The sequence below is a fragment of the Geotrypetes seraphini genome, chromosome 5 (genome assembly GCF_902459505.1).
Source record: "Geotrypetes seraphini chromosome 5, aGeoSer1.1, whole genome shotgun sequence".
Lineage (NCBI taxonomy): Eukaryota > Metazoa > Chordata > Amphibia > Gymnophiona > Dermophiidae > Geotrypetes > Geotrypetes seraphini.
Genome location: NC_047088.1, coordinates 67,960,683 through 67,975,854, shown reverse-complemented (window position 1 = coordinate 67,975,854; position 15,172 = coordinate 67,960,683). Strand labels below are relative to the sequence as shown.

At 42.0% G+C, this 15,172-nt stretch overlaps 1 protein-coding gene across 3 annotated transcripts in view; it reads right to left on the bottom strand.

Annotated features, from left to right (window-relative positions):
* Window positions 1-15,172, bottom strand: part of FRMPD3 (FERM and PDZ domain containing 3) — a 496,827-nt gene that overhangs the window by 75,507 nt on the left and 406,148 nt on the right. For all 3 annotated transcript variants that reach the window (XM_033945378.1, XM_033945380.1, XM_033945379.1), the window contains 2 exons: window positions 11,188-11,307; window positions 5,595-5,731 (listed from right to left, as the gene is read on the bottom strand). In XM_033945378.1, the coding sequence (XP_033801269.1) occupies window positions 5,595-5,731; window positions 11,188-11,307 (257 nt within the window). The remainder of the gene's footprint in view (window positions 1-5,594; window positions 5,732-11,187; window positions 11,308-15,172) is intronic.

Genomic DNA, 15,172 nt, shown 5'->3' with positions numbered 1-15,172 from the left:
GTTGTCTAGTAACCCAGTCAAAAAAGCTAATCAGATTAGATTGGCAGGATCTACCCTGGGTGAACCCGTGTTGGTGTGGATCACGCAGTTTTTCTTCGTCTAGGATTGTGTCAAGATTCTGTTTGATCAGTGTTTCCATTAGTTTACACACTATAGACGTGAGACTCACTGGTCTGTAGTTTGCTGTCTCTGTCCTGCAGCCCTTTTTGTGGAGTGGGATTACGTTGGCGGTTTTCCAGTCCAAGGGGACTCTTCCTGTGCTTAGGGAAAGATTGAAAAGAACAGATAATGGTTCAGCCAGGACTTCCCTTAACTCCCTGAGCATTCTGGGGTGTAGGTTATCCGGTCCCATGGCTTTGTTTACTTTGAGTCTTGATAATCGGTTAGCGCACCTTAGTAAAAGAGGGCCTTAGTGAATTGTTTAGTATAAGGATGTATAAAAAAGATTCTTCATTCTATTTTAGGGGCAAACATGATCTCTATTTCAGATAGTATAAGCCATATGAATGGAGTACTCTAAACCAGTGTTCTTCAACCACCGGTCCATGGACCGGTGCCAGTCCACAGAAATTTTCTGCTGGTCCACAGAGCCAGCACGTGCATCAGGCCTAAAACAGTGTTCTTCAACCGCCGGTCCATGGTGCGATCAATGCGGCGTTATCTTCGAGCCAGCTCCTTCTTCCTCACTGATTCGGGGCACAAAGCCATGGGCAGTGGCTCCTACGCGCATCCTGCGCCTGAACTGGAAGTCTTCTCTTCTTTGTTGCAACGTCAGAGGGAAGGCTTCCAGATGAGGCACGGGACGCGCAAGGAGCTGCTGCCCGCAGCTTGTGTACTGCGTCAATGAGGAAAAGGGAGCCGGCCTGAAGATAATACCGGGGGCGGCATAAAATGGCCAGGCGGGAGCAGGCCAAAAGGTAAGGCATAGCATGGAGGGAGGGAGACAACAAAGGTAGGGGGGAATGATTTTATTTTTGAATTTAGTGATTGAATTATGCCAATTTTGAGAATTTACATCTGCTGTTAGTGTGCTTTATATAGTTTAATTTTGTGGTTAACCATTATGTGTTGTTAATAAGATTATATTGTGTATCTGTGAAAAATGAATGGAAAAAATAGTGTTACAATTAGTACTATTATGGGGGCGTGGTCTGGCCCACGACTTAGCCCAGTGTTCTTCAACCGCTGGTCCACGGACCGATGCCGGTCCACAGAATAATTCTTTTATTTCTGCCGGTCCATAGGTGTAAAAAGGTTGAAAAACACTGCTCTAAACTACAGTAATCACATTTTCAAACCTTTATATTAATGAATCTACCATTAGTCCTCTAAATCAATATTGGTAATGAAGATATGATGTATGAGAGATAACAACTGTGGGTGGCTGGAGTAGCTTCTGCTAATGATTATGGCACCAATTAGTCAGTGGAAGAATTCAAAGATAGACAAAGGGCTCCTTTTAATAAGGTGCGCTAGCGTTTTTAGCGCATGCACAAAATTACTGCACGCTAAATCACGCGGTACGCTTCTAGAATAACGCCAGCTCAATGCTGGCGTTAAGGTCTAGCGCACGCGGCAATTTAGCGCGTGCTATTCCGCGCGTTAAGGCCCTAACGCACCTTTTTTAAAGGAGCCCATAATGTTGGGGGGCAATTTTATAAAATGGGCACTGATTATGGGGTAGAGCAGTGGTTCCTGGAGGACTACCGGCCAGTCAGGTTTTCAGGACAGCCCTAATGAATGTGCATGGAGCAGATTTGCATGCCTGTCACCTCCATTATCACCGCAAATCTCTCTCATGTATATTCATTAGGGCTATCCCGAAAATCCGACTCTCTGGTGGTCCTCCAGGACAGGGTTGGGAACCACTGGAGTAGAGGAATAGTGATCTGTAGCAGTCCTGTTTGTTCTCATTAGATTGGTGTTGTAATGCCCGGTGTGCTATTTTCACTGTGCTGCTTTTTCACAGATAAGGGTGCTGCTCTTTGAGTCCTAAGAGTTAGTACTGTTATAGTATGGTAAGGTTCTGATGTGTTTTTGCAAAGGTTTGTGCACAGCGGAGAGACTGTTTTTGGTAAATCTTTATTAGTTTCCAATTATTAACAGTGCAATACAGTGAATTTAAACATAAACGAATCAATCAAAAGTACTTTACATATACAAATATTTCAACAACAAACATTTTCAGCCCCCTCCTCCCCTTAACTAATGAAAATAAAACCACATGTATAACTTCAATAAAATAGATATAATGAATAATAATTATAATGTTTTCCCATCTCCCTCCCTCCCACCCAGCACTCAACCAGCCATCCTCATCACTTCCAAGTTCCAGAATTGCGGAGAGACTGTTAAGATCACATCAAAACATTAATATTTTTTTAGTTTGTCATAATATCAGATTGGGTTTTGAACATTTTTCAGATCTGATATATGTTGATTTGGTTGGCTATTGCAGTCTTGTATCTGATTAAATTATGATCAGAAACAGTATTGTGCAACTCTTATGTTGTACTTTTATATATCTAATTACTTGGATCTTCGGAAACTTGTGCAGTAAACTCTCATCTCAAAATAGATCTTGTCAAAATAAAGGATAGACTTGATGGTGAACTATGGTGTAAAAAGGGGGACAGCCTTAAAACAGCCTAATGGCGAAACATGTCGGCAAGAGTTCCTAGCCGGCAGTAACTTTAATGAAAGATAAGTACTTAAGCTTGAAGTTAATAAGTGCTGTTTTAAAGTGTAGTGATAATTTAAATGAAGAATAGAAAATATAACCAAGAGAATAAAGTGCATGAAATGGACCAATGATGATTTGGTTGCAGTTCCTCTATACTGAAAAGAGATGAGAGTTTACTGCACAAGTTTCCGAAAATCCAAGTAATTAAGAACATAACAATAACCTTTCTGAGTCAGACCAGTGGTCCATCCAGTCCAGTAACCCATCTGCATGGAGGCCAATCCAAGTCACAAGTACCTGGCAAAAACCCAAATAGTTGCAGCATTCCCTGCTATTGATCCAGGGCAAGAAGTGGCTTCCTCCATGTCTGTCTCAAAAGCAGACTATGGACTTTTCCTCTAGGAATTGTCTAAACATTTTTTTAAAACTAGCTACATTAACTGATCTTACCACATCCTCTGGCAACGTATTCCAGAGCTTAACTATTCTCTGAGTGAAAAAATCTTTACTCCTATTGGTTTTAAAAGTATTACTCTGTAGCTTCATAGAGTGACCCCCTAGTCTTTGTAAATCTTGATGCAGTAAAAAATCAATCCACTTGTACCTATTCTACAACACTCAGGATTTTGTAGACTTCAATCATATCTCCCCTCAGCCGTCTCTTTTCCAAGCTTTAGAGCCCTAACCATTTGGTTCCATCCCCTTTATTATCTTGGTCGCTCTTCATTTAACCTTTTCTAGTGCCTCTATATCTTTTTTGAGATAAGGAGACCAGAACTGAACTCAATAATCAAGTTGAGGTCGCACCATTGAGCGATACAGAGGCATAACATTCTTAGTTTTGTTTACCATCCCTTTTCTAACAATTCCTAGTATCTTGTTTGCTTTTTGGCCACCGCCACACATGGGCGGAATGTTTCAGTGTATAGTCTACAATGACATCCAGATATTTTTCTTGAGCGCTGACCCCAAAGGTGGACCCTATCATCCGGTAGCTATTATTTGGAGTATTCTTCCCAAAGTGCATCACTTTGCATTTGTCCACACTAAATTTCATCTGCCATTTGGATGCCCAGTCTTCCAGTTTCCTAAGATCTACCTGCAGTTTTTCACAGTTCACATGCATTTTAACACCTTTGAACAGTTTAGTGTCATCTGCAAATTTAATCACCTCAATTTCCAGATCATTTATAAATAAGTTAAATAGCACCGGTTCCAGTACAGATCCCTGTGGCACACCACTATTTACCCTCTTCCATTGAGAAAAATGGCCATTTAACCCCTTGAATGCCCTTCCAATGTATTTAAGGGAAGAACAGGAGCTGGGAAAATTCAAAAGTAATTTAAAAACGTTTCTCTTCATAGATGCCTTTGGTAACTAATTTAATAATCCATTGGCCAAACTATTTTTATCTTATATTATACCTTTTATTTGTTTACCTTTTGTACTTTTCCCTCTTTGTTTCTACTTTCCTATATTGATTTGTATTTCACATCCCCTTTTACCTAGTGTTATGAGTATGTTAAGTTAAACTTCAATCCCTAATGTTATTATATAAAATTTTGTATTGTATTGTTTCCCACCAAATGTAATTTTAAACTGTTCGTCGCTTAGAAATATGATTAAGCGATTAATTTAAAAAACCATTAAACTTGAAACTTGATGATAACCAATTCTTAATCCACAATTGAACATAGCCTCCTATCCCCTAACTCTTTAATTTTCTCAGGAGCTTCTCATGAGGAACTTTGTCAAAAGCTTTCTGGAAATCTAGATACACTATATCAATCGGCTCGCCTTTATCCACATGTTTATTCACACCTTCAAAGATGTCTAGTAGAGAATGACACAGGGACAAATTTTTCCACATCCCCGTAGGAACTCATTTCTCCCACAGCAAATGCACCAAAGCCCATGGTAATTGAATGGGCTTTGGTGCATTTGCTCTGGCAGAATTGCTACCTTGGCTTTGAAAAAGGGGCCCTTAGCTTTGGTAAATGCTTGAAATAATTGAATTTTAAAATATATAGAATGTCATGATAGCCAGCAGCTCTTTCTCAGACTTAGTCCCTTCACAACTATGCAAAATGTATACACAGAATGCACCAGAAGAAAAATCTCACTCTTAGGTTTTCAATCTCACTGTTTGGCATGGGCCATCCTTGGCATTTCTGTATTCTGGTCCAGCATCTTCCTTTTCTCCTTCCCCTGGTCCAGAAGCATCAATAACAACCCTATCCCCTGCCAGCTCTGCTGTTTCTAGTAAAATAAAGAATTTTTTTTTGAAAAAAGGAGGCTAACGGTATGGAGCTGCTGTCTAGGCTGCACAGCTGATAGCTCTGCTGATCCCACCCCTTTAGTTTCTGAGGGACAGAACTAGCAAAGCCATCAGCAGCATGACCTAAACAGTGGCTCTGTGCCTTTTAACTCTATCTTTTTTTCAGTGGGAAGAGGCTTGGCTGGCAGGGAGCTAAGGAAGCTGCACCATTAGAAAGGGGGAAGGGTGCCACTGGACTAGGAATGGGGGTGGGGGTGGGGGGGTAGTGGAAACCATTCTCAAAAATGTGCCCAGGGTCCCATAGATGGTTAAAGTGGTCCTGTGTGTTCAGAGATTTAACTTTCTACAACTTTTGGAAGAGAAAAAGCCCACAAAGAAAACATAAGACTTTGTCTCCAGAGCTTTCTCAACTATTGGCTTAATGAGCAAAAATCTGGTCCAGGACCTAAACCTGGGCTTTCTCAGTGGGCTGGCCATCCTGTATATTATTCTGTGATGACTTGCCTACCTCATAGCAGGGTCTCTCTTAAAATGCTAAGTATGTCAATTGTGCATTTCACTGCCACGTTTTCCTGAGAAATGTAGAGTCTTGACATCCACTAGGAAAAGATAGGAGAGAGAAATGAACTTACTCCACATTTTTGAGGGAAATCTTGTGTGTTGGATGAGTGGCGGAGACAGTGATATAGATGTGAAGTGCAGTGAGACCCAGCAGCATTTCTGGTTTGGGCTCCACTCCAAAGCGATCCTTAATGACATCATTTCGGCTCTGGCAAAAATGGAGAAAAAAAAAATCCCCTAAAATTCAACCATGACCTCTGAAATTAAATGGTACCTACTGGAAGAAAAAGCCTTATAAACATTCATGTTGATATATAATTAATGATTTTAAAAAACATGTATTAGCAGTGAGTTAAATAACTTTGAAGAGTAAATTATTATAATTAAGCTGTATGTTGAATAAGGAACATTTAGCATCATGGTAGTACTGTACTACAGATCATACCAGAATTGGTAAAATAAATATTTAGAGCTAGTAGTCCAGTAAGAGAGTGCAACAAGGAAAAGGTATAGAGTGCCTGGTAAAAGTTCATGTGGAACAACTTTTTAGAAAGGATGTCCGACAGCCTTATTCTGAGTCGGACATCCTTTTGTCAGTTCTCTACATTTTAAAGTTGGATTTTCAATTTAAATACATTAATTGCGCATGGATTAGATTTAGAGCTAGAATGGATGTCATTGGTTTAGCTTGTGGGTAGTTGTGCTGTGATTGGTTATGTAAGATCAGCTGATTGGGGTTATGGGTTATAAAGGGGTTTAAAAAAACATTGCTGCTATATTTGACTGAGAATTTGCTATGTCAGAGAAATGGGACTGCTTATTTGAGGTTAGTGATGTTTGAAAATTTGTTTTGAATTGTACAAAAATTTTAGAACATTGATTGTTATTTATGTTTCCTTAAAACATCCTTTGAAACAGCCTTAAGGCAAAGTATAAGTCATATCAGAGGTGGTTCCCAAGCTGACAAATATAATATATTTAAGATGAGTATTGGCTTTTAAGGCTATTTCTAAAAAGTTATTATTCATATGAACATTAATATTTACACAGAGAAGTCAAAATTGGACCAGTGACAAGGGTGGAGCATAAATCTCAATTACCATGATTAATTGAGCTTTTGAGTGGCATTGCTGAGGTCTTTAAAAGAATATACTGTTGGTTGATGTGGGGACAGATTATATGTATTTTGGTATTATTAATTAAAGGAATCCAGAAAAATTTAAGGACATCCATAGTTCCTGAAGCTGTCAGAGTCCAGTATTCCATGCCAGTTTCTCATTGGGGGTTAGTAGCAACCACTGGGAGATTAAGAAGGTGGCTCTAATCTTTACAGTGAGAGTTGCTCAATCGGAGCTCCATTATAACCTGGACATAGATGTCCCTTCCCCTTCTGAAGTTTGAGTTGGTAGTCCATATTTTGATCCCTCCCTAGATCTACCTAAAGCACAACCAGACCACGTCCCTTTGCCATAAGGACATATTACAGTTTTAGATGTCCATATCCTAGACTCTTAAAATCAGAATTTTGACATCCATGCTCTGCAAGTGTCTAAACGTTGGCTTACAGACATTCAAAACATAAATAGAACTTCTAAAACAAGGACCAAAAACATATCTAAAATAAGTAATTTCCTGCCTCCATTGTAGAGAGAGCACTGTTTAAACATTACACACCACAAAAGCCCATAGACCATTTGAAAATAATTAGTAACCCACTGGGCAACAGATTGCCCTGCTTTCCGTCAGCTCATCTCGATTGGCAGGGGAAGCCTCAAACAGCTGAGTAGAAGGGATGGAGGGATATGTCACAGAACAACTCAAATGCTACTTTCAACACTTCAATATCCTCCATCCTTCACAAATGGGATTCAGGAAAAACCACAGCACTGAGACAGTGATTACAGCACTAGTAACATATGGCAAAGAACTACTAAGCGAGGGTCAAAGCACAATCATAATCCAATTTGACCTAAGCAACACATTTGGCCTAGTAGACTTTGATCAAGTATCTGAGATCTTCAGTGATTTCGGATTTAGTGGCCCAGTCCTCTCCTGGTTTCACTCGGTACTATGCTGTATATAAAGATTTTGAACTTTCTGATATCAGGCATCTTCCTAGTGGGACCCCCAAGGATCCCCACTTTCACCATCTGTGTTCAATTTAAACTTGATTCTCTACTCTGATTTGTAGACCATGGGGCTCGTAATCGAAATGGAAATACGTCTAAAAACCCACCCAAGTCAGCACTTGGACGACCTAAAAGACAGGTTATCCAAGTGCTGATAATTGAAAAGGCTTTTTATATGTATCCAGGGACATTTTAGGCCTCTGAATGTTATTATGTGCCCAGAGCTGAAAGGGACGTTTTTGGAGGAATGGTGAGGGTGGGATTTTGGTAGTACGTGGGCTGACCTAGACTTAGTCATACTGCAGGGATAATGGAAAATTTTATGAGGTTGCCTGGACGGAACTTAGATGTTGTGACTTGGGCTCCAGAAGATATCCAAAGTGACCAGACACAAAGTACAGACCCCCCCACACACTCCCCCAGTGATAATTGATCCCCTCACAATTAGGGTTATCAGATGTCCAAATTTCCCCGGACATGTTCTCCTTTTGAGGACATGTCTGGGGATCCGGATGGCTTTTTCAAAGCCCAGCACTTTGTCCGGGTTTTGAAAAGCTTCCCCCAAAATTGTGTCAGGCAAGAGCAAACACCGGGGGCGGGGCTAGGGCAGGATTAGAGGCAAGGCTGGGGCATAACAGGGTGGGGATGGGCAGGCCTGGGGGGCAGGTCTAAGGGGTCTGAATTTTACGAATATAAACTCTAGCAACCCTACTCACACCGCCATAAAAATCGGAATACAAATGCACATACCTGTCTCTGGAACATCAGCACCTGCTACAGAAAAGCCTAGTAGAGCTGCACAGAGGTTTCTTAAGTAGCCTGGGGGGTGGGCTAGTGAACCATAGATAGGAGAACCCAGGCCCATAAGCCATTCTAACCACTACATTTATGGTGGAAAATATGAGCCCACCAAAACCCTACTCTACTGCCATATAGGTGCCATCTGCAGCCAAAAGGGCTATTGAGGTTGTAGACAGGTGGGTATAGTTAGTTTTGGGGGCTCGACATTATTCATATGGGCGTTCTGATGAGATGTTTATGTGGCATCCTTTTTGTGAAGTTCACAGCAGTGCCCTGTAAGGTGCCCCACTGCTCTGTTGCCATGTTTGGGTGGCCAGTCCATCACATTGCTGGTCCCTCTCTCATACAAAAGGTCTTGTTCTGGATGTTTGGGACTTGGATGAATATTTGGACGAGAATGTGGTGTAAAGATAGATGTAGTGGCCCTGCTGACTTTGGGTCACTAGTGCCCTACGTCCAAATCGGACTTAGATGTATGATTTGATTATGCCCCTCCATGTCTCTGGTCTTCCGTTTGCCATTTTGTAACATTGTGATGGAGGTTATAGAAAGGTACTGGTTCCCCCTAACAATACTCTGTCACAGAGTCACATTAAATCATGCAGTACAGAACAGGGAAGGAATGACTCAGTCAAGGCAGAGCAGAGAGGGCATGGTTCATGCAGCCAAATATAAGCATATGCAGACTAGGGAGGCCCATGGAAGACAAGAGCAGCTTTCCAGCATTTGCTTTCACCTTTGATGTGCAAGCAGCAGAAGCTTAATTCAACTAGAGCAGGTTTTACCTTGGACCCTTGTGAAATCCTAATGATGGAGGCCTGTTTTTTGTTAGCCTTGAATACAAGGACTAGTACACACTGAGACTATGGTGCCCTGTCAGGGACAAGGTTAGAGGAAAATGATGACTGAATTCCAAGAGACTTTCCTCCCGATATTCAAAGCAATTTAAATGACCTAGAGAGGCTTCTGACTGTTTAAATCACTTATCCCTGGGTAACCACAAATGGCAAGTGGCAAGTGGCACTTAATCAGGGTTAGTACCTGAGGTGAAACTGGCATTCCAGGAGTGGCGATGGCACATATATAGTTAAGTGCCGATATTCAGCCCTTAACTGCATAAGACAACTACCTAAACTAGGATGCATAAATAGCAGTCCTTTCTTTATGTGGTTCAGCTTATGTGGTTAAGGGCTAAATATTGCACTTAACTGCAGAAGTTTTAGTGGCCAGCATACAACCAGATCTTCAGTGTCGGACACAGCCTGTTATTAAATATCCGGGAATACAGCTGGCCGCAGACAGAAAATCTCTGACCACTACAGGCTGAACATCTATCCCTTTATTTCTTAAATTAGTCAAACCCATGAAGAGAACAGAATTTAACATTACATTGAATACAAATAAAGTGTCTAATTTGCTTTCATCTCTCTGAGTGGCTATGTCTGCTGAGGTTCAGTGCCATGACCTTGCTCATGCTGCTACAAACATAGACATGCCAATCCTTTCTGCCTATTTTCCAGTCCCCAAAACACTTATATGCATATCACATTAATGTTTGTGGTATATGAAACGTCTAAAAACATACCTGTTCCTAAAGCGTCTAGACAACTGATCTACTCATCTCTCTCCCCTCAATAGCGATTAACTTGTCCTATTGATCACTTTCTCCTCAACAATGGATTTCCTGTCCTATTAATTCTCTTTCTTCTACCCCTCTTAAAGTCAATCAATTTGTACCTATGCTTAATCTTTTGTAAACCGCATAGAACTTCACGGTACTGCGGTATATAAGCTGTTATTATTATTATTATTATTATGATAGTAGTGCATACTTTTGTGACTGTATACCCATGGGCAATTTTACTGTATATTGTAAGAGCTGTTGGAGAAAGAAAGCTGGGCTTGGTCTGATGTTGGTCTTATGTTTCTATTAGAGAATGACACGGGGACAGATTTTTTTCCCGTCCCCGTGGGAACTCATTTTCCCATCCCATCCCCGTGAGTTCTTTTCCTGTCCCAGCCCCATTCCTGCAAGCTCCGTCCTCATCTGCACAAGCTTCAAACACTTTAAAATCATAAGTAGCAACATTCTAGAGCTCAGATTGTGATGTCATAATGCCTCATTCCACCAATGCCTAAGCTCTGTCCTCATCCGCACAAGCTTCAAACACTTTAAAATCATAAGAAGCAACATTCTAGAGCTCAGATTGTGATGTCATAATGCCTCATTCCACCAATGCCTAAGCTCTGTCCTCATCCGCACAAGCCTCAAACACTTTAAAGTCATAAGTAGCAACATTCTAGAGCTCAGATTGTGATGTCATAATGCCTCATTCCACCAATGCCTAAGCTCTGTCCTCATCTGCACAAACCTCAAACACGTTAGAATCATATGTGTTTGAGGCTTGTGCAGTTAAGGCAGAGCTTACAGAAATGGGGCAGGGACAGGGACAAGACAAAACTCACAGGGATGGGACAGGGAAATTGAGTTCCTGCGGGGACGCAGACAAATTTGTCCGCGTGTCATTCTCTAGTTTCTATATCCTTGCAAAGTGACAGAGTACTATTATGAAGCACTATGTTAGGTAAAATTTCCTTTCTTTCAACTTCATTCTGTCTACAAATAAGGAAAAAAAACCCTATTTTGCTCCCAATATTTCTTTTGCATTATGTTTGTTGGTGTGTATTCATGGCAAGCAAAATAGTTTCTTCCGTCTGTAGAGACAGTCCATACCTGGATATAGAGGTATTCAAATGCCGCAGAGTCTCGTCGGAGCAAGTCTATGGGGTCTTTGGGAAAGAAACTCACCCTGAAGAGACATTTCATCCCCTGATAGTGTGTCCGCTGTACCACCTGTCCCAGAAGAAAATAGAGAGCAGAAACGCACATGAGGAAGAAATGCAAGTCCAAACAGTAAGTCCATGACATCAGGATTCCTAATCACAGTCTGAGATGACCTACTGGCTTCTTTTTAAGGACTACTTATGATGTTACAAATGAATCTCAACCTATATGTAACAGCCCTTTGGAGTGTTCCCTGGATTTGGGAGAGGAAGAACTCGCTCGACAGATGTCCCCTTCAGGGCCAGCGCTGTCGTTCCCTCCTTTAAATATCTCTGGTGTCCTGATGCCTCCACCCAAGGAGAAAGGCTATTAAAGAGTGGATTCCCTTCCTTTTCCCTCAGGAACTACTACAAAATGTCAGTAAATTAAAACTGTCAAAACTCTCACTGCTCACTAAGCCCTATCCTCTTTGAGACCCTCTCACAGCTACCTAAAACTAGGGCTACCAGAGTTCCTCTTTAAAAAAATGAGGACCCAAGGCCCCGCCCCATTCCACCCTGGTCCCACTCTCACACAAATCTCGTGCCTCCTTCTCTGAGCTCTGTGCTACATCTAGAGGGCCTCCGTGCATGTGTGGACATTGATGCAATGACATGACGCTCATGTGCGTATGAATGTAATATCAATTGACATCCGTGCATGCCTTCCAGTTGCAGGCCTGAGCTTGGGGCCTTCCAAAACCCAGACAAACTGCTAAAAAATATTTTCTTACTTGGGACCATGACATCAATAATGCTTCATGACATTCCTACCAGAACACCTGGCCTTGGCCAAACGTGCAGAACACAGATAAACCCTATGCAAATACAGGATCACAAACTAAAAGGACTAATATACACAAACGAAGCTCTAAGATTCCAGATTCTGCATGCAGTACAATACCAGAAAAATAGAAAGAAATGCATTTCTTCCTGAACAGTACAAAATATAGACAGCAGATGCAAATTATGAAAACTGACACATTTCAATCACTAAATTGAAAATAAAATCATATTCCCTATCTTTGTCTTGTGATTTTATTTTTCTACTCATCTTTTCCCAGTCTCTGGTTGTACTTCCTTCTGTCTGTGTTCTTAACTCTGTTTCCAGGGCCTTCTTATCCATTTGCTGTTTTTCTCGCCTTCACTTTCTGTGCTACATCCATAAACAGCATTTCTTCCATCTCTCTTCTTTTCCCACTCCTCCCATCCCTGTGCACCATGCCCTCCCTCTCTCTCCCCTTTCCCTCCATCCCTGTGTACCTCCTCCTCCTCTTTCCCTCTTCTCTGGTCTGGCATCTGTCTTCCTCCTTTCTCCCTTCTATGGTCTGGGATCTTTATCCCCTCCTTCCCACAGTCTGGCATCTTTCTTTCCTTCTTCCCCTTTGTGGTCTGGCATCTCTCTGTCTTTCCCTTCCCCTCCCCCTGCCTTAGTCTAGAATATCTCCCTTTCTCTGGTCTGGTATCTCTCTCTTCTTCCTCCTCCCCTTCCCCATCTAGTAGTCTGACATCTCTCTCCTTCCCTTCCCCCTTTCATGATGTGGCATCTCTATCTGCCCCTTCCCTTTCTTCCCCTAAGGTCTGGCATCTTTCATTCCCTTTCCTTCCCATTCCCGCTGTCGGCATCTCTCTTACCCTCCCTAAGCAATTCCCCCCCCCCCCACGTGATCCGGTGCTTGATCACCATTCTTCCCAGAAGCGCTGCTGTAACTCTTTGGGCCACTGGCAGCGTGAGTGAAGTAAACATGCTGCATTCGGAAACCCAGAAGCTTTCTCTCTGTTACTGCTTCCCGCCTATTCTGGGACAGGAAGCAGTGACAGAAGAAAAGCTTCCAGGTCACTGGGAATAAGAACGATGAGCAAGCACTGGATCTCTCTGGAGAGAGGGGAGGGACTATGGATAAGTGCACAAACCACCCAGAAAGTCTTCGTGGGTTACTAGAGGTCTGGTTTCCCTGGACAAAAGTAGTAAAATAAAAAAGCCTCCGAACAGAGCCTCAAAAAGAGGACATGACATAGGAAATCCGGACATCTGGTAACTCTACCTAAAACCTCTCACCGTCATTTGAAATATGCCCATTGATATTTTTTCACCTCAGAAACTCCTCCTTCACTGCCCCAGTTGCCATGCAGAAAAATGATACATTTACTGACAGCTTGCTCTGGTTTCAAAAACATGACATCATCAAGAGCTGACAGGAAATCACACAGATCGACATGCCAGTCTGCTTAGAACACACAAATTAAGAATGTAAGAACATAAACATTACAAAACTGGGACAGATCAAAGGTCCATCAAGCCTAGCATCTTGTTTCCAATCTAGGTCACAAGTACATAGCAGGATCCCAAAAAAGTAAAACATATTTTAAGCTGCTTATCCTAAAAATAGGCAATGGATTTTTCCAAGCCCATCTTAATAACGGCTTATAGACTTTTCATTTAGGAAATTATCTAAACCTTTTTAAAAACCTGCTAAGCTAACTGCTTTTACCAGATTCTCTGACAACAAATTCCAGAATGTAATTCCAGAAATTATACTCTACCAAACTCAATTCACAAATGGGGTTGCATATTTATGCAAGTTCAAACAGATATAACACATTCAAAAGGGCATCTAAAAGCAAAAGTATGTGTTTACTTTTATGCCCAAAAGAAACAAGCCAAATTTTCCGAGACATATATTGGGTCTTATTTTCAGACAACAGGAGACAGCCTGGCAATTTCCCGTGGTTGGCAGCAAACCCGGAAATTCAATGCCGGGGCCAGATCCAGTGACCAGCATTGAATTTTCAGTCTATTTTGAGCCGTTTGTCATAGCTATCCAAACTACAGACCTGCTATTTAGGTATGTATATCTGGCTGCTAGACTTAGCCAGTCAGCCAATGAATATTGGTGCTAACTGGCTATGTGCGTGACATAGCCAATGAAAGGGCTAGATGCTGACCGGAATATTCAGCGGGAGATAGTTGCTGAAAATACGTGTGTCAACCTATTACATATACACTTAGGGCTCCTTTTACTAAGCTATGGTAGCGTTTTTAGTGTGAGCTGCAGATTAGTGCGTGCTAACCCCTGCGTTACATGGAAAAACTAACGCCAGCTCAATGGAGGTGTTAGCGTCTAGCGCACGGGGCATTGTAGTGCACGCTAAAACCACTAGCACAATTTAGTAAAAGGAGCCCTTAGTTGAAAATTAAATGCATGCATGTGGTTTTCAAATCTGCCACTGAATTGCTGATGCCTCTGAATATCTCGTTTCTGTGCAATTAAAAATTTTCATGCATGTACTTACTAGCAGGTGGCTAAGATCCAGCGGTGTAGCAAGGGTGAGTGGTGCCCCACCTTACCCTCTTCTCCGCCCCTCACTCCTTCCCGCCCCCCCTCTTCCGCATGGGTTCCCCTTTCCCTTCCCTGTCCTAGACCTCTCTCTCTCTGGCTTCTGGCTCACCTATCCACTTCGTCCCCAGCAGCTCTCATTTAAATCTTCGGGCAGCAGCAATGATTGAGCCTGCTGCCGTTGGCCTGCCTCAGAAGTCTTCATTCTATAGTAACTGGACGCTGCAGAATGAAGACTTCCAGGGCACGGCAACAGTAGCAGGCTCACCCATTACCGCTGCCTGAAGATTTAAAATTTGAGAGCGGCCAGGGAGGAGGAGAGTGGGGGAGGCAGGAGAGCCATGTCTTCTGACCTCCAACCGCTAATTTTTGGGAGGAGCCATGGCCCCTGTGGCCACCCTGTTCTGACGCCCATGGGCTAACCTATGTCAGGTTCCTAATCTTAAACATCTGAGTCTATAGATATTTGTTTCATAAAGATTGACACCTGGTAGTGCTTTTATATATGTGAATAAGCACAAAAATAAACTAAAAAAAGCATCTATTGTTGTTTCTAAT